General features: G+C 41.4%; 1 protein-coding gene across 1 annotated transcript in view; it reads left to right on the forward strand.

Moving 5' to 3' along the window:
* Nucleotides 1–456: 456 nt before the first annotated feature.
* LOC108923907 (heparan sulfate glucosamine 3-O-sulfotransferase 4-like) overlaps nucleotides 457–19,535 on the forward strand; it is an 83,186-nt gene continuing 64,107 nt past the window's right edge. Inside the window, exon 1 of the mRNA XM_018734945.2 lies at nucleotides 457–1,725. Coding sequence (XP_018590461.2) covers nucleotides 1,076–1,725 — 650 coding nt within the window. The 5' untranslated portion in view covers nucleotides 457–1,075. The remainder of the gene's footprint in view (nucleotides 1,726–19,535) is intronic.

Genomic DNA, 19,535 nt, shown 5'->3' on the forward strand with positions numbered 1-19,535 from the left:
TAAAAAAATAATAATAATACTAACCGTAATGGGAGAATGATCTATAATGTTCTGCCTTCTGCTTTGCAATGTTTAATATACGTGCCGCCTGGATTATTTACACAAACATTATTAGCTTTGGTGAACTTGAGAAATGGCTGGAAACTGCTCATTATCTGACGGAGTGAAACGTGTCGTTCGCTCGCGAGCAAGCGCCTCGCGCGGCAATTACCTGGTTTACCACAGCCGTCAGCCGCGGCGGAAGGCGGGCGCGCGCACTCCTCCTCATCCGCCGCCGCCGCCGCCGCCGCCACTGCCGCCGCTCTGGAGGAGCTCGCGGAGCTGGCGCGCGCCTCGCGTTCCACCAATCAACGCGAAGCTTCGGGACGGCGGGCATCCCTCCAACTAGCGGGAGCGCCTCGAATGAATATTAATTCTGAAGCGGCGCACTTTCATACTCATAAAGTTAGCACGTTATCAGAGGAACGGCGGGCTGTCGGCGGCGCCGGAGCGCACGAGACGCCCGCTACCCCGCGCTGGACGTGCGCGCGGCCCGTTTGGTCCTCGTGAGGCCAGATAAGTGAAAGGAGGGAAGTAGGCAGAAGAGAGGAAGAAGCTGCGTTTTGGAGGTGCGGCGAGCGAAGACGTGCCCTGACCACTACTTATACGACTTATTTATTTTTTTCTTTAAAATGTCAGAGGTGTCTCCGCCGCGATCTGTCCGGCGCAACTCGAGGCGCCCGTTCGGAGGAATAAAAACCCCGAGCCGCTCCAATGTAAAGGTCCGCTCCTGTAAATTGTGACAAAGGCTTGTCAGCACTGAAATGAGAAATCGATATTGGGGAACGCGAGACGATATTCTTATAGAATCCCAACGACCCCCCGCGCACACCCTCCTTTTCAACGTGGGCTCTCTGTTTTTTTTTTTTTTTTTTTTTTCTTTTTTGCCTCTTTTTAAGGTGAGTGGTCGCGCACCTTGCAGCTTCAGCGGGAAGCCGTGCTGATGGTGACAGATTATTATTGTTGAGGGTTCATGCGCGACTTTGGCTTGGAAACATGTCTAGCCACTTCTCCGTGAGGATCGCCGCTGTCAGAGATGGCATTCTGGTCCAGCACGTCGGCTTTCACCTCTAAAGTGCCTCGGAAGATCCTGTTCATGTTCACGCTGTCGCTCTCCGTTACTTACCTGTTCTACAGCCTCATGAGCTGCTACAACTCGCTGCGCTTCCCGGTGCAGGAGAGCTATGCGGAGCAGGGCAGGCTCGTGACGGAGGAGACCACCGTGGCGCTCAGAGACAAACTTTCCTCCTCCTCCACGTCCCGCGGCTACACGGCCGGGGACGCGCTCTATAAGACCGCTACTGTGCAGACGGGCTACGTCGCCGTGCCCACCGCGGAGCGCGAGGGCGAGGGCGAGGGCGACCATGTGGGCAGCGATCGCAAGGACACCGAGTGGGTCGGCACGGCGATCGCGCCCACCGAGGTGGCGGCGGCGGGGGGTCAGAACGCGGTGCTGGAAAGGGAGCACCAGGAGTCGAGCACCACGGACGAGGAGCTCAGCAGGAGGGGGAATAGCACGCCGGAATACGGGGAGAAGAAGCTGCCCCAAGCCATCATCATCGGGGTGAAGAAAGGGGGCACCAGGGCTCTGCTGGAGGCTCTGCGAGTGCATCCCGACGTCCGAGCGGTTGGTGTCGAGCCCCATTTCTTTGACAGGAACTACGAGAAAGGACTGGACTGGTACAGGTGCGCGCCCCCACCTCCCCTCCCCTGCCCCCCCCCCCCCCCCCCTCCCCTCACCTCCGCCCTTCCTCCCGAGTCCTGAGCGGCGGTTTTCGCGTTGCGCACGGTCCTCTCTCCCGTTACGCGGGCGCGGGCGCGGGCGCGTGCTCGGGCGCGAGAGCGGGCATCCTCCGCGGCGGCTCACTCGCACGTGTCGCGGGGAAGTTTTGACAGCTGCTCTCGCGCCTCCGGTGTCAGCGGTGTCACGCTGCCAAGTTGATCGCGAAAGTTGCGCTTGCTTTTGGTGAGACACTTTAAAGAATTTGGAACGACGCGCGCGCACACACGCACCCGAATAGGAGTTGTGTTGGTGACTGTTTAGGTTCACGCCTGCGACGCAGTGTATATCTCTTTTTTTTTTTCTTTTTTGTTTTTTTGCTTTGCGGCTATAAATCCACACCATGATGACAGAGTGTTAGATGCAACTGCAAAAACTGCGAAATAATTTCTGTACATCAGCTCATGACGTTTGTAGGAAAAACGCCCACACTGATCCATGCATATATTATTATGGTTAGGCCCAAGCATATTAATGTCAGTAATGAGAGGTGTTGATAGTGTGTGTGTGTGTGTGTGTGTGTGTGTGTGCATTAACATTCAGTGGCTGCTGCTGTGTAGAGAAGTTGGCTGCTGGGCAGCACCTGTGGATGCTGATGGAATACAGTGCTCTGGTTTCTTATACCTTCTCAGGACCTCTTTTGCCCGTTAGGATAAATTGATAATAATAATAATAATAATAATAATAATAATAATAATAATAATAATACAACCTACTTTTTAAGGAACGTGTAGGGATTGGCAATTAGGACTGTCATCTAGTAATCTGAAGGATGTTGGTTCAAAACCCACTTTTACCATAACATCCCCCTTGATTCAGGTTCTGACATTGAATTGATGCTGTAAGTGTACCCTGCTGAATGGAAGGTATATTGGTGTAAAGCTGATGATGTAATACTGTAAGTTGCCTTGCATAAATACTAATATTAAGGCCGGGTTTGTAATCATGTCGCCCCAACCATCCCGATACTTAAATGCCAGATTGAGATCCCGTATTACCCAAGCTTAAATGAAGAGGAGTACATTGTTTTTACCACACTGAGTGCCGGAAGGGGAGGGAATGGGGGCTTGCAGAAGGAATGCAGTGGCAAGTGACTCAGAAGTCAACGCCAACAACTTGAACTCTGGTGGAAAACATGCAGTGAAGGAAGGAAGCTGTTGTACCTTTGACCACTGGCAGTTTTAAAATAATTAGTTATTTATTTAGTTAATCTGTGCTGCGCCTGGCTGCTCTTTACACTGTCCTCCTTGTTTTGTCAAATGAAAAATTACTAATGAGAATCTGTCCCCCTTAATTTGAGGAATTCACTCTTTATGTCATTAATTATCTAATCTGCGGCAGCTTTAAGTGATGAGTTTAGCCACCCGGATAGGATCATACAAATATGGTACGTCAAAAAAAAAGTAAAAAATATTTTTACATCCCTCTCTGAGGTGTCACTTGGAAATGCACCTGAAAAGCACCCTTTCACTTAAAACTGTGGATAACATGCAGACATTTGCAGTGTAACATTCAGTATTAAGCTTTTTTTTTTTTCTTGAATCTGAGTACTTAGTAAGAGAAATAATTTAATATTCATTAAATGTTGTTGCCAGCCTGACAAGTCATGACAGTATAAGAGGAAATAAAACTGAAACACATAATAGTAATAATAATAATAATAATAATAATAATAACAATAATAATAATAATAATTCTTGTTGAAGCTGTACAAAGAAAGGGTGTTTTATTATTAATAACTAATATAGTAATAGCATGCCCTTTCTTTGCTCAGCTGGTAAAATGGATATCTGAATGTTCTCCTCCAGTTTTAAGTGAGAATGTTTACTTTTCGCAATGTATTGAATGAGACCACTATTCAGCAGTATGGTGTATTCAGCAAGCGCTGGATTTAAATAATTCAAGACAATATTTGAAGAGTGGAGGACTGCTCTCACTGTCAGAGGCTCACTGCAATAAGGGAGTAACTGAGTCTGGAGGGTGACTGGGGGGGGGGCATCTTCCCTTGGTGAGGAAGGAATCCACACAACACACTAGTGCCACCTAACGTTTTATGATCAAATTCACATCGGGATGTGTAGTTAGTGAGGTGGAACAATCCTACACACCACTCCTAAAGAGGGAAGATCTTCTCACATTTATTCATTCAGCTGACACTTTTCTCCAAAGCAATTTACAATGCTGTTCTACCTACGATTATGTACCCATTTGGACAGCTGGGTAATTATAGCAGAGCAATTTAAGAGGAATACCTTTTTCAAGGGTACTGAAGCCAGATGTAGAGCTTGAACCTGCGACCTTTGGCTCCAAAGACAGCAACCTTGACCACTATCTTACCAGCTGTCCCCAGTCTTTTGGCACAATCCCATTTTTGATAGAGAAGGCCATATATGATATAGGAAGAGGAGTGTTTCACGTGGAATGACAGATTAAGCATCAACTTGCTGGCTGCTATATAATTGACAGGGCAAAACGAAACAGATGCTTTTGACAGGTCAGTACAGTCAAAGGCCACTATACTTGTTTCTCCATGTATTCACCGTCTAGGCTCCTGCACTCACTGATCCTAAAATCATAAGAGAACGCAGCTCAGTCCATAAGAACAAAGGGTTAGGGAGCAAGAGGAACATTTCAACTGGCGAGCAAATGATCTGCAAACATAATAGGAACAGTAACAATAGAGGAATGAGCCTATACTAAAGCAGGCAATCAGCTTCTGTTTTGGTGAAAACCCATCAGCGCCGTTTGGGAAGTTAGATAGCTCCTTGATTAATTGTCTGATGTGTACAGTAATTTGCTCTTTGTATGCAGCACGGGCAGGGAGGTGCTGTGTTGAATTTATTTCTGCAGATTATTGTCACCTCCTCCTCTGATTTGTAGCTTCCCTCAGATCAGCACCAAGTCGACCGCTCAGGAGGCTAACGGGGAAGCGTCACAGCTTACAGAACGTTTTTGGACAAGTTCTTCCAATGCACACGTGTATCAGCTGGGGCTGGAGAACCGAACCACGTCTTTAAGGAATAAGACGCTTGTATTTAATGGATTATAATATGAGAAAATCAGTCTTGACTGCGAAAAAGTGATGAAAAGTGAAGAATCCTATCTGAAATTTTATGCATGATATATTTATTTAAATGATATGTATTAGATGTCGAAAATTGACTAATTTGAAATGTGAGCTAGTTTAATTTAAGTTTACATACATTAGTGTCTGAGAATTATTCATACATGAATAGCAGCAACGCTCAAATTTTTTCGGCAGGTGAAATACAGAAATTAATACTTGCATTGGCACTAGCATTTTGCTGACTTACCAAGAATGGCATAAAAGGGAAATTACCATATAAAAGTGTTTACAGTGTGTAACAGCTTAAATGCAGACACACCATGTCTGAACGCCCCTTCACATAGACAGACTGTGCCACTTCAGGGAATAGATTCCAACTGTACTTCTATTCGAGTATAAGGCTCCTTTTCAATTTATTTTTTTTCCATGTTGCCATCAAGTCATGTTGATATCCCTTCAGTGATGTGATATGCAGCTATCACTGGTTCTGTTGCAGTTTTGGTCTTTCTGGAAGGCAGATCTGCTCCTCCCTGTGATGTTCAGGGATGTCAGAAATATGGCTGATGTCAGTCAGTTATGTGGCAGGTTATCGTACTTCAGTCAAAATGCCTAGTTGTTATTAAGCTAATTAGTGGAACTGGCTGATCCCAGAAATTTGGATTATAACTGTCAGATAAAAAAAAAAAAAGGAAAAAGAAAAGAAAACACACATCATCACAGCTAGAGGGTTCTGTATTTGAATATTTGAATACTGTCATTTGGATGTGTTACACAGTCAGTTTAATAAGTGTACATTTCTTTCTTTTTGTTTTTAGCTACTGCTCTTTCAGTAGGGTTTGTGTGGATGTGGGATATGTTTTTTATTTATTTATATATTTATTTAAAAAGTTGAAAAAATAGTATAAATATAAAAATACAAACACATTTTTAAGAATTTCTTTATACTCTACAACACAGCAAAGGAGCTGGATCAATAGATGATGCGTTTCGCTCACTCGGCATTTGTTACCAAATTTGTGTGAAGCCATTACTACGGTGAAATGCTGCAACCTCGCTGTGTGCGGGCGCTTTGAGAAGGCCGCTTGGTCCAGCCAACAGTTCTAAACCGGTTCTTCTGCGTTACAAGTGCTTAAAACACCCCCCGGGAGCTGTGGATAAGCAGATTTTGTGATGGCAGACAGTCATGACTCGTGTAAGTTTGAAATGCTGCTAAAAATACCTTTATCTATTTACCTTCCTGTTTCTTTAATCCCATCTGCAATTTTATGCATAGAGGAAATCCTTTTTAAAAGATGTCTTTAAGCGCTGTATCATGGATGTTGAACAGTGACAACAATTCCAGATCTGAGCTACTTTAATTTAGGGTTATACCGATTTTTGCATCTGAGACCTTATGTATAAATGAATATTTGTTACCCTACAGGTTTTCCCTGCTGCTATTGAAAAACATAAAAATCCCCGTATTTGCATAAAGTGTTTTGGATTTGCACAGATAATGAAAAGTAATCACAAACATTTTCTGCATTAATACCCCAAAGTGGTTGTTCCTATTACTTTATCTCTGCGTTATCTGTGGCGCTGCTATAAAAGGGTGTTACACAAGGCTGGTCAAACTGCCCTAGAGCTGCCGTATTGCAGGTTTTGGATTTACATTGATCTCCAGAAAAGCGTGAGAGAGAAATTTGAAACACGGCAATACATTTTTTTTGAAATCAGAGCCTGGGGATGGTGTCATACAATGCTCAACTTTAACAAGATATTACACTGGTTCTCCTGTCATGCTGGGAATTAGAGGGGTCTTTTGTAATGTAGGGAATGTGCATTGATGGGCTTTATCTGGTCACCAGAGTTTACCCTTTCATTCAAAACCAATTACATGTCAAATTTGCTTTTCATGGTGACATTGCCAGCATTTGGGGACGCATTCTAAAATACTTAAAGGGCAGATATGCCTGTAATGACACTAGATCCTATAAGTAATTCTTGGCATATGATCATTTGCACACTAAAGACCCAATCCTACACGTGTTGATCAATCGGTTTTGTATATATTGAATTGAAAGATTTGGTGATAGCCTTTGTGGTCCGTTGTGTGACGTGTGGTAATTTCAGGTGTCTTGTGCCGTTTTAGCTCCTGATGATTAAAGGGTTAAGGTGCCCTGTTTCATACATTTAATCCACCCGACTAGCTAATTAAATAGTTCTTGATAGCTCTTGCCATTGTTATGGAAGAGCAGTTTTCGCAGGATATTAAAAAGCACGGAGATGAGGATGTACTGTGTTCTTGTGGCCAAGAACACAGGAAGTCTGTTGACAGAGGTTTGACATTGTACAGATTCCATCTTGTGCTCATTAATGCGTGTCTTTTGTGTGCTGTCAAAAGCTTATGCATTTGGCTTAAATGAGAGAACAAAACACATCACCCCAAAGACCTGTTTTTCTTGGAGGTTTGATGTGGACTGTTTGTTCTGCAAACTGTACATCCGGCTATCCACTGTACTTCACACCTATTCCAAAGATTTGCCCATTTAGACAGCTGGGTAATTTTTACTGTATCAGTTCCAGGAAGCACCTTCATCAAGGGTCCTATAGAAGGTCCGTTATCCGATATTCGGATTCCAATCCATTATCCAATATTCGGAATTATCCGATATTTGGAAAAAGTTTTACGCAACTACTCGTGTGATGTACATTGGTTCATTTGGTGGAAACAAACAAACTAACTGCATTTAACAATCATGCATCTGCATCTAATTTCCTCTTCCTGATAATGTAATGTACACATTGTATTTTCTATGAGGCGTACGTCGCTTTGGAGAAAAGCATCTGCTAAATGAATAAATGTAAATGTTAATGTAGGAGGTGGAGTTCCAAACTGGATCTTTCAAGTGTAAGGCAGATACTTTAACAATTACACCACCTCCTGCCCTATGTTACATACAGCCTGGGGAACACGAATAAACATATTGAACAAGATATTCAGATTGCTGCTACTGGGCTTACCTCCAGTAATATCCTTTATCGCTGCTTACCTGCAGGATTTATTCTATTTTTATGGTTTCATTATTCATTTTATTTCTTAAGAAGACACTTTTGTCTAAGGTGACTAAGTAAATTTCCAGGGCAAATTTGCCCATTCGTACATCACAGATGAATGATTTCACCAGCTCCATTGGACTTCGAGTAAACTGGTCAATGTTTCAATATACCAGTTGAAAAGTGTATTGGTCCGTTCAACAAGCAGGCTAAAGACCCCATGAAATGATGGATGGTTTTATTATAAGCCGGTAACATGGTTTGTATGTTTGTTATGTTTTTTAGTTGATAACCTAATATAGTCATCATAATTGGTTTGGTTGCTGGTTTTTGGGAAACTGATCCCACTCTCTAAATCTCATTAGTAAGATGTTCAGTCAAAGATCCAGTGAGTTTTGTGTCATTTATTAAGTATTGTACAGTCCTGTCATTTTAGGCTGTCTTTGACCAAAATGTCAGCTGAATAAAGAATAATAACAGTAATTTTTGTATTTGACTTACAGCACACCAGTACAGCAGTTCATCACAGCTGTATGAGTAATTTTTTTTCAGATATATAGCAAAACAGAATTCATGCTGAATATAAGTAATACACAAGCAACATATGCACAATTTAAATTTAACTGCTTAGTCCTTAACGGGGGGCGTGGTGGTGCAGTGGGTTGGATCAGGTCCTGCTCCTTGGTGGGTCTGGGGTTCGGGTCCCGCTTGGGATGCCTTGCGACAGACTGGCGTCCCGTCCTGGGTGTGTCCCCTCCCCCTCACGCCCTGTGTTGCCGGGTAGGCTCCGGTTCCCCGTGACCCCGTATGGGACAAGCGGTTCAGAAAATGTGTGTGTGCGCTTAGTCCTTGGGTAGTGTGGTGGCGCTGTGGGTTGTATTGGGTCCTGCTCTCCAGTGGGTCTGGGGTTTGAGTCCTGCTTGGGGTGCCTTGTGATGGACTGGGGTCCTGTCCTGGGTGTGTCCCTGCCCCCTCCAACCTTAAGCTCTGTGTTGCTGGGTTAGGCTGCCACCCCATATGGGGCAAGTGGTTCTGTGTGTGTGTGTAGTTGGGCAGTGGGTTGGACCAGGTCCTCCTCTCTGGTGGGTCTGGGGTTCAAGTCTTGCTTGGTGTGCCTTGTGATGGACTGATGTCCCATCTTGGGTGTGTTCCCCTCCCCGTTCAGTCTTCCGCCCTGCGTTGCTGGGTTAGGCTCCGGCTCCCCACGACCCCATCTGGGACAAACAGTTCCGAATAGTAAGTGTGCTTAGCGGTGGGAGCTGCTGCCTTTGGATCTGGAAGTCTGTGGTTTGAATCTTGTCGATTTACATTTATTTATTTAGCAGATGCTTTTCTCCAAAGCAACTTCCAATGAGTTATCAGTCCAGACACCTTATTCACCGTGGTGACTTACACTGCTAGATACACTACTTACAGTGGGTCACTCATCCATACATCGGTGAAACACACACACTCTCTCTGTCACTCACACACTATGGGCGAACCTGAAGAGCATGTCTTCAGACTGTGGGAGGAAACCAGAGCACCCAAAGGAAACCCAAGCAGACACAGGGAGAACATGCAAACTCCACACAGACGGAGCAGGGATTGAACCCATGCCCTCCTGCACCACCCAGGCGCTGTGAGACAGATTCACCAAGCTGTATAAAAGGGTAAATAGTAAATTCATATTGTGACTCACTTTAGAGAAAAACTTAAATAAATGTGTATTATAAATGTTAACTGATTAAATAGTAATAATAGAAAGACAGATCTACCTGAAATGCTATTTTTTATTTCGTGTTGTTGACCTAGGAGAAAGAATTTCTTATTGACCCAAATTCAGTTCAGTTCAGTTTATTTTTTTATACTGTCCTTCCTAACATCTTGCATCAGAGTGCTTAGCAGAGAACAGACAAATCTTTTTCTGAAAGTGATTTGGTGCATATGGGTCACTGAAATTATATGTGCAGAGAAATTCTTTTGCTCTTGAACTCCATGATCTGTAATTGTTAGGCAAAGAAATTACTTTTCATAATCATTTCAGTGTTGTAGTTTTATTCAAATGTAACGGGAAAGGTAGGTGACAAGAGGCATATCACATTTCAATGAAAAATGTTACATCCAATCAGCATACATCAATGTCAGAAGCCATCGAAAGTAAGCATCAAAATTACACTTAATGAATCTCCAAATGTTCTGTTATTGCTGTGAAGTTTCTGAATTTATGTTCTTTTTTAATTTTGCAACCCTTGGAAAAAACTTTTCACCATGTTGCATCATACTCTTCAAAAGTAAGAGGCTGTAAAACTCTTAAAGGGCACCTTGAGTCCATTTCTGAAATACAGAAAAATAATCAGGGACAGATTAAAAAAAAAAAAACAACTTTAACCATGCTATTTGAGATATGCATAACCATCATGAAAGACTTTTTAAATTTATTTCCACATACATATTTTTGGAATATACCCCATATACCTAAATACTGTGCACAACCAACCCAAAAGGTACATATATGGAAAATATATTAAGTTCTGAAAATAATTTATTTCAGAGTAAATTCTGCATTTTTGTGGTCATTTTTTGAAGATGTTAGATATGTTTTTGTGTGGGCAATGGGTTTAGTGTCTGAGAATTAACAGCTGTGCTACGACTAAATACACTTCCTGGTATTTCTCCCAATCCCACTGATGAAAGTTTCTGAATGAAAAAAGATGTGATAACTTTTAAAGAACATTTATTATTACCACCCGAGAAGCTTTTCCAGGCATGATCTCTAGCCGCTGATTTACGGAGGAAGGGTTTGTTGATTTGTGGAAGAAGCCAATTAGTTCACTGAGCTGTGGTTCTGGCAAACCATTTTGAGATTTTTATTTTTTTTTTATTATCTTATGAAAACTGGCATTTGGATGTGCAAGGTTGACTGGCACTGACCCTCCCCTTTGGGGGCACCTCTTGTTAAACATGATTAAAGCTTGCATATTTGCCCAGCGGCAGCTGTGAGCAGGGGCCAACCGATGCCATCCCCCTAAAGAAAAGGATTCTTTCATCATCACAGGGCATTTAACCCTAGATTATATGGTTGTTGTGGGCCAACACATGGACTGTTTGTGAGGCCGACAAGGAGGAAGACAGACGCGTTGAACTGTCCACAACGAAAGGTCTGGATCTTGTCACAGCTGAACTGCCTACTTTCTGCAGTCCTCGGGGACCCAAAACACATTTTGTAATGACAAGGATTGCATCGTTTTTAATCAGTGTGGGTCAGCCAACTAATGAGGAATTTAAATATTCCGAGTGTGATAATGTGTGGCAATTATCAATTTCTGTAATAGTGTGTATTATCTGGGAGTACTTCATAAAAAATGAACAGCAAATAATTATTATACTACTTGGGGGCAGCAGGTGGCGTGGTGGTTTGAGCAGCTTCCTTGTATTCCGAGAATTTAGGATTGAAATCACCTCCTTCTGTAGTACCCTGGAACAAGGTCCTTACCCTAAATTACACCAGTAGAATTTACCCTGCTGTATAAATGGATATACTGTCTGCAGGCTGCTTTGGAGAAAAGTGTGAGTGAAATAAAGAAAGTAAATATAAGGAGACATATATGACGGTTGAGGTATTATAATATAGTATGAGAAGGTCAGTGAAATCAATGTTTAATAAAGAAATCAGTATTTAATAAACAGTACAGTAGAGAATTACTGCCTCCAGGTTACATCTTTTTATTTGCTTTCTATATTTCTGGCCTAAGCAATAAAAATTCATTTAAGTAAGAGGAATTGCTACAGAATATTTCAAGATTTTTTGCTCAAAGATTGCAGTTCCATCATGGATTTTGAAAAATCCAGGTTTAACGCCAGGTTTAAGTCCAACCAGAGGAGCCTAACTCAGACTGCGGTTTATCTATGACCACCTTTAGAATTTAGAGCAGAGCATCTCATTGGAAGTACTGTGGAATTATGGTTGTGTGTAAATACACCTATTAATGCATACGGCTAGTGAGCGGACCGCGGAGGTGTGAGGAAGACCAATTTACAGGAGGCATGGGCAACTCCCTGGCAGAAAGAATAGGGGCGGGCAGATCAGCCCAGTGTTGGCTGGATCCCTCCAGGAGTCCTGGAGCCCTTTTCAGCTCCGTCACGCTCTCACCTCTCCCCACCGCAGTGAAATCTGCGTGTGCAAGATAAGACCACAGCATGGCAGGCATGCCGGCACCTCGGGGCACCCTGGTGCCAATGTGGGAAGTCGTGGAATTTAGTTTTTAATTAGCACTGAGCCCGTTACCAGGAGCGTCACACCACCGCTCCCTTGTCACTTGTCAGAAAGGGTTGCTGGCTGTAGTTAGTGTGGCTCGGCCGTATGATTTCCTCTCATTAATTTCAAAAGCACCACACTGAGTTATTCAAGTTTCCAAAAGTATCTAAGCATCTATCCAGCTTAAAGTTATTGACGTTTCTATTGTTTTGCTGTCAGATGAAATTCCTTGTTTTTCGGAAATAAATGCAAGTTACTGTTTTGGAAATTTTATACGTATTTGTATGGCTGACCCAGACAAAAAAAAAAAAAAAGAAATATATTACTATACTTGAAAATATATAAAAAAAAAGAAATTCTCTCATCCTTCTGCAGCATAAAGAAGTGAAACTGTAGTATATGGAAGCGGAGGTACTTCATTCGATTTTACAAGAATGATAAAAATGCTGCAATGTAGCTTGACACAATGAATTTTTTATGCAGTTTATATAATGATCTAATATACCCTTCATTACTCAGTTCTCATGTATGTAAAATGGGTTTATTCAAACTTTCAGATTGCTCGAAGTCTCCGAGAAAATTGAAGGAAATACAAGCATGTCACAATATTTAAAAACTTCTCCCATTTTCAAATGAGAAACAAATCCGGAAATGCTCATTTTAGAGCCTGCCAACATATTTTCAGCGTTATTGTTTATTCCACCCCCCCTCCAAAAAAAGAACAAATGAATTTTCTTTCAATTTAGCAGAATTCTAATTTTGCAAGGTTTGCTAAAAAGCTGCCGAAAAACAAGGAATTCATTCCAGGCCACGAGAACAATGATTTCCCCCCTAAAATTTGGATTATTCTCTTCTGCAAGACATTTTTTTGTTTTTTTTTTCCAGGCCAAAGACTTATCCATCCTGTTTCCTGCTTCCATTTCCTTTTCATGCTCTTTCCCCAAGCCTCTTATCTCTGATAAACACAGCGCTGCTGCAATTGATGGAAACTAATTGTCGGAACCAGAAACAGGAGCGCTTCGTTTATGAATAGTCAAGCCATACGTACGTCCGAACGCATGGTGTTGTTTCGAGATCTACGGCAGCTTGGGACGCCTCCGTCTGCGCTGATAATTTGCCCATTTCCGCAGTTCTCGCGTGTGAAACCTGTCACCGGGTTCGCCGACCGTTTGCCGCCAATGCCTACTGAGAGGTGGAAGAGGAAATAGTTTGTCCGCATTTCGTCGAACTCGCAAATACAAAGATCGAATTGAACGCGTCGGAGGAGGTCCGACAAAGTGCGGCGCTCCCGCGGACGAACGTGGCCCAGCGTGTCAACTTGGGGTTTGCCTCGCGCTATCCGTGTGACACGCAGCTCGCCGCGAGCCAACGGGCTTAATTCAATTACGGCTGCGCACCACGGCGCGTCTCTGTAGGCGTGAGCTAACGCTCCGGCTTTCGCCACTGACTCACTCGGTTACAAACAAACACGGATGCATTAGTTAGCCTCCAGGAGCTTGTTTACTGCGATTATCCCATTGCTTGTGTTGTTATTCCTCGCTTTATGCTGTCGCTTTGTGCCCTTCAAAAACCACCACAGGATATTCCACTGGAAGTCCATTTTTGTACATAGCCTTGCATTTTAATGATTTTAGCACAGCATGGAACAATGTAGGAGCACACCATTTGATATGTAAGCACCAGTCAACATGCTCCTTTTATAAAGATCAGAGAGTTCTGCGCAATGGGATTTTATAAACTATAGGCATGCTGGAGGCAGTCTTCTAGGATTTTAAATGGCATGTAGAAAACAAGGGACCAGGATGTTATTTATTTATTATTGTTTGGCAGACACTCTCATCCACAGCGATTTATAGCGATTTACAGTTTTCAAAAAAAAAAAAAATGAAAAAATCAAGAAAGGATGTACAGGATATCTGTGGGAGTTTATTTCTTGGATGCTGAAGGCATGCTATTTTGAGACCAGACTAAATTAATCACCTACAGAGAAAAGATTTTGGGTATTATGACAGTTGGTGTAGCTGGAAGTGGTTGCTTTTGTTGGATAATTCGGATTATTGACAGTATTCAGCGATAATTTGAGACATTTTTTTTTTACATTTCATGGAATTATTTACAGCTGTGTGAAGGTGCGTGCATATTTTATGAAAAAAGTTGTGGTTTCACGCGGTCGGAAACATTGCCCCAGTGCATCTATTACCTTAACATTTAGAAAGAAATGTTCACTTACTTTCACTGCTTTGCAATGCAAGTTCAGTATTGAAGAAGTGAAAATATTCTTTAACCGAAAACACTGCCAGGTTTCACTTGCTTTTCTGCCATAAATATGATGTCGCAGAAGGTCATTGCAAAATATGTTGAAGAAAAACAGGCCAGAAATGTCTCCGTGGGTTGCTTTACTTAAAATAACAAAAACTGAACTCAAAAGTGTGTACAATATTCACATAAAAAATATATTGGTCCCATGTGTCAAATACTATTTTCTGTTGTATAACACATTTTTTTTTTCATGAGTGCAGCCAGTGCTACTTGAGATATACTTTCCTCCACCCCTTTCAGCTTTTCAGTTTACAAGTAAAAGATAAACTGCCAACCGTGATATGTTTCATGTTCTAATGTAGTGCTTGGGTGAATAATAAAGGTACAGAGGTAAAGAGGATACAAGGTGTTATGGGATTCCTGTCCAGAGTTATCTGTTTTTGTGAAGGGGCCACCACACTGTCAAAGTGTGTATCATGAAAGGTGGGTGAGAGGTAGCTGGTTCCATCACCTTTGTTTCTCTTCAGTTGAATTTATTGAATTTTATTGTGACATACTTGGGTCGTGTAAGCGTTGGTTTATTGGATCTTGGGTTCTCAGCGAGACAAAAAGAAGTGTTAAAAGTCCTTCTGGTTTTCTGTTAAGAAAAGAGAATGCAGCGTCTGAGAGCAATGCGTTTTCGGTATAAATCTGCCGTTGACTTTGGAATCTGCAGACAGATAACCAAGGCTGTGTTATTATCTTTCCAAGTCAAAGACTGGCAATAACATTTTGCAATAAGAACATGGTCTGTGTTGGAGGATATTCTGATTCTGATTTTCTTTCCCTTTTTTAAATTATGCATTTTACTCTTTCAATGGCTTTTGAGGTTCTTGCATAAATAACTATAATTTCAAATGCCCTTTATGTTAAAATAGATTAAACATAATAGTTGTGTTCAATAACAGGAAAATTATGTGCTAAGCCATTAAAATGCTTAACTGGGGGTCTTGAATACTAAATTTTTAACCTCTGTGCTATGCTTACATCAGTATACCTGCAGTGGTTGCAGAATGACAGAACTGAATGACTTATTCCAGTGCATGCAAAACCTGATATGAAATAATATATGAAATAAAATACAACAATTGGTCATTTAATCATTTAATTTGTTTAATCTTTTACTTTTTTTAGCACACATGCATTGTAAAGGTTATCTCAGCATCCATTTTAAGTAATCAAATAGAAGCAAGTGTTCTGCCATGTAATAGACGCCAGTGTCCCAGTTGTTTCAGTCACTGGTCGTTGCTCCAGTCATCGTCATTTTTGTATGCAACTATTGTCACATGACTCGGTATGTTCGTTATTTATTTGTCTATTCTATTAATGTTTTCACACACTGAGGAAGGCTTATGGCTGAAATGTGTTCATGTTAGATACTTACCTTTGTATTCACAATTAATACACAAGTATAGTCCCTACCTTGAGTGCTGGCCTTGTTAGATTTTATTTCAGTTTTTCTGGAGGCTTCAGCACCTGTTGTAATTATGGGTGAGGACGTACTAAACTTTCTGTATAAAATCTGATGCCAGTTCATTGCAAAATATTTGGTAATACACTGGATCCTCAAATTATAAACACAACTGGGACTGTAACTTTTTTTCTTAAACCCACCTATTACATAAAAACCAATAAAATCTTAATAATACTATAATTAATAAGAAATAGAAATAAAAATCAGTTTGTATTTTATTTTCAAAGACTACTTTTCCCTTGTAAGGTCAGCATAGAGATTATCCTGCACGAGGCAAGGTACACCCTAGTTGGTTTATTTTGTTATCTTCTTTTAACCTGAAACAACATGCACACCCGGCACAAACCACGGAAGCTAGCTGTTGATCTGGTCCCACAGACCTACAGTGTTTGTGTGGTATGCTGCCAACTAATGTCTGTTTGTGGAAATGCAGGTTGCATTCTTTCCTGAACAAGTTAAATTTTGAAAACAAAACAGATGAGCGAGGACAATACATACACACACACACACACACACACACACACACACACACACACACACACACTGTCTGAAACTGCTTGTCCCAAGTGGGGTCGCGGCGAACCGGAGCCTAACTCGGCAACACAGGATGCAATAAAATATAAATAAATGTGCTTGTAACATTCATATACTCTAAAACATGAGATACATGGACCCTTTTTTCCTCCTATTTTTAATTTTTAAATATTTTTTTTACACTCTGTCATTTTTAATTGATTAGAAACTGAACAGAACCAAACTGGTTACAGTAACATTGAAACAATAACAGTATACTTGAAAACTGCAAATGCATACCGATACATAATATCTAAGGCATAATATCATAAGGGCAAAATGTTACAGTACAATATTTATTGAGTATTGTCATGAAACACTGTGCCACATGTTCCAGAAATCATTTGAATGTCACGCAGCTTAAATATTACTTTTCTATCATAAGAAAGACATGAGTCAAATACATATTAGTAGAGGGAGCTTCTGGTGTATACCACAGCAATAAAATGAATTTTCATGCCACATGAGTCAGAGTAATTATGTTCCATAACTCCACAGGTTCAGGTTGTAGTTAAATATGGGGGAGAAAAATTTAGTTAATAGTTTTTGGAATGGCTGAGTGAACTCCATTCTAGTAAGCTTGTATCCTGTCACATTCCCAGAATAAATATATCAAAGTGCCAAGAATGGGTTTCCACAGCTGAGGTGTTCCTGGTACCATCTTATGAAGACATACCGGAGGAAGGTAGATTCTGTGAACGAGCTTGACCATTCATCATCACTGAAAGACAAGTCAAGGCAGCTCCCATGACTGCCTCAATGTATCATAAAATAAACAGCACCAACACCTGTTAAAGCAGTATATAATGCCGATATCATACCCCTGGATTTGTTTGGTGCAATAAGCAGCTTTTTTCTGTTTGTGAACTGCAATGTATCTCTTCTTCTAGGGCTGTATTAACTTCAAGTTTCAAGTTTATTGTCATAGGTACAAGTACCGTGTACAAGTATCGTGAAATTCTTTTCTTGAATGCTTCTCCACAGAATATGGACAAAGAGAAAGACAATAGAAATACTGCACAAAACAAAACAATGGCAATGACGATGAGTAATGCAAATGGCAATAACAATCAATAACGGTAACAGCAATAATAATAATACCAGTAGACAGCCAGAGAACTCAGAACATGAGAATGCTTAAAGTTACTGTGTGATCTACCAATGTGCTTGGGTAGAGCAGTCCAGCTCTAGTTACTAAAGGTAGCACATTGGTGAATTTTATATACTCTTACAGCACTGGGGTAAAAGCTGTTCCTGTACCTAGCAGTGCGGGTTCGAATAGACCTGAGCCGCTTTGCAGACGGCGGAGAAGAGAAAAGTGCCCGTGTGGGGTGACTGTGATTTTTCATGATGTGCATCGTCTTTCTCAGGCAGCGTGTGGTGTAGGTGTCCTGGACTACTGGTACCTGTGTGCCGATGATTTCCTGAGCTGTTTTGACCACCCTCTGTAGGGCTTTCTTGTCCTATATGGAGCAGCTGCCACCCCAGGATGTAATACACCCTGTGAGGACAGACTCCACAGCACACCTGTAGAAAGTGGTGAGGACTGTAGTCGACATCCTGGCTTTCTTCAGACGTCTGAGGCAGTGGAGGCGTCGATGGGCCTTTTTTATGGTTGATGCTGGGTGCTCAGTTCATATGAGTTTAGCAGTGAGGGTGACCCCTAGGAATCTGAAGCTGTTGACCCTTTCTACAATGTCTCCTCCTATGTAGATGGGTGCATGGACCGTATTCTGTTTCCTGAAGTCAATCACCAGCTCCTTAGTTTTACTGACATTGAGAGACAGGTTGTTGTCTTGGCACCACTCTGCCAGGAGCCTCACCTCCTCTCCGTAGGCCGTCTCGTCGTTGCTGGTGATCAGACCCACAATGGTGATGGTATAACTTCTCTTTTCAATTACATATTTTTATACAGTATAGGAATCCATGAGTACGTACACGACAAGGCCAAGATTATATGATCAGAGAACTCAAAATGGGAAAACAATTTTCCAGTACTCTGCTAATAGTACTATCATCCATTAGTTTGCTTAATACACTTTCAGTAGAGCACTGTGGATAAGAAAGAGCTTAAGAACCATACAAAGCACATTTTCAATCTGTCAGAACTGTATATGCATATCATTTATTAAAAAATCCACATGCATTTAACATAAGTTGTTTTTAACATATATATCATTTTTATATTCATTTTATTAAAAGTGAAAGTAACACCCAGTAGTATATCCTCAGCTCAGCATTGATGATAAATTTTCCATGTTCTCATTTACATAATGATACACTTGCTTTGACTGGAACGGTTTTTGTTGCTGGTTTGCATCCTAGTTAAACTGTACTATTACAGAAAAAATACATTTTAACTAGTTCCACAAAAAGAAAATTTTCAAAGTCTTCATTGAGATTGTAGCCCTAATGTGCACTTATTGAGAATTTTACCATTTTACCATTTTTCATACATTTACTGATACAATTTTTTTTATCATAGAAAACATTACTTTTTTACTTGATGCCGCTACTCAATAGCTCACAAGTTTCATATGCAGTTTCAATGTTTTAACTGGTCATTTTTATGTATTACTGTTTCACTGAGGGGGGTGCAGTGGCGCAGTGGGTTGGACCACGTCCTGCTCTCCGGTGTGTCTGGGGCTCAAGTCCTGCTTTGGGTGCCTTTCGACAGACTGGCGTCCCATCCTGGGTGTGTCCCCTCACCCTCCAGCCTTATGCCCATGTGTGTGTTTCATTGAGATATAGTGCAAACAAAACACCTGCTTGTTCATAATTTCTAAACAATTAGATTCTTTTTATTTACAGCGATAACAAATGTTTTACAATGAAAGCTGTTTATGTTCTTTTGTTTCCTAATGATAGATCTGAGGCATGAGTAAATAACCAATATGATCAGCCCACCAATTCTGCTTTCCATAATCAAAAAATTGTTATGTGTGTGAGTAAGTGTGTAACTAAACTTTGCATTTCAGTAAAGTACTGTTCCAACAAAGTTCTTGAAGTTAATTGAGGAACTGGTGGCAGA

The sequence above is a fragment of the Scleropages formosus genome, chromosome 20, assembly GCF_900964775.1.
Source record: "Scleropages formosus chromosome 20, fSclFor1.1, whole genome shotgun sequence".
Classification (NCBI taxonomy): Eukaryota; Metazoa; Chordata; class Actinopteri; order Osteoglossiformes; family Osteoglossidae; genus Scleropages; species Scleropages formosus.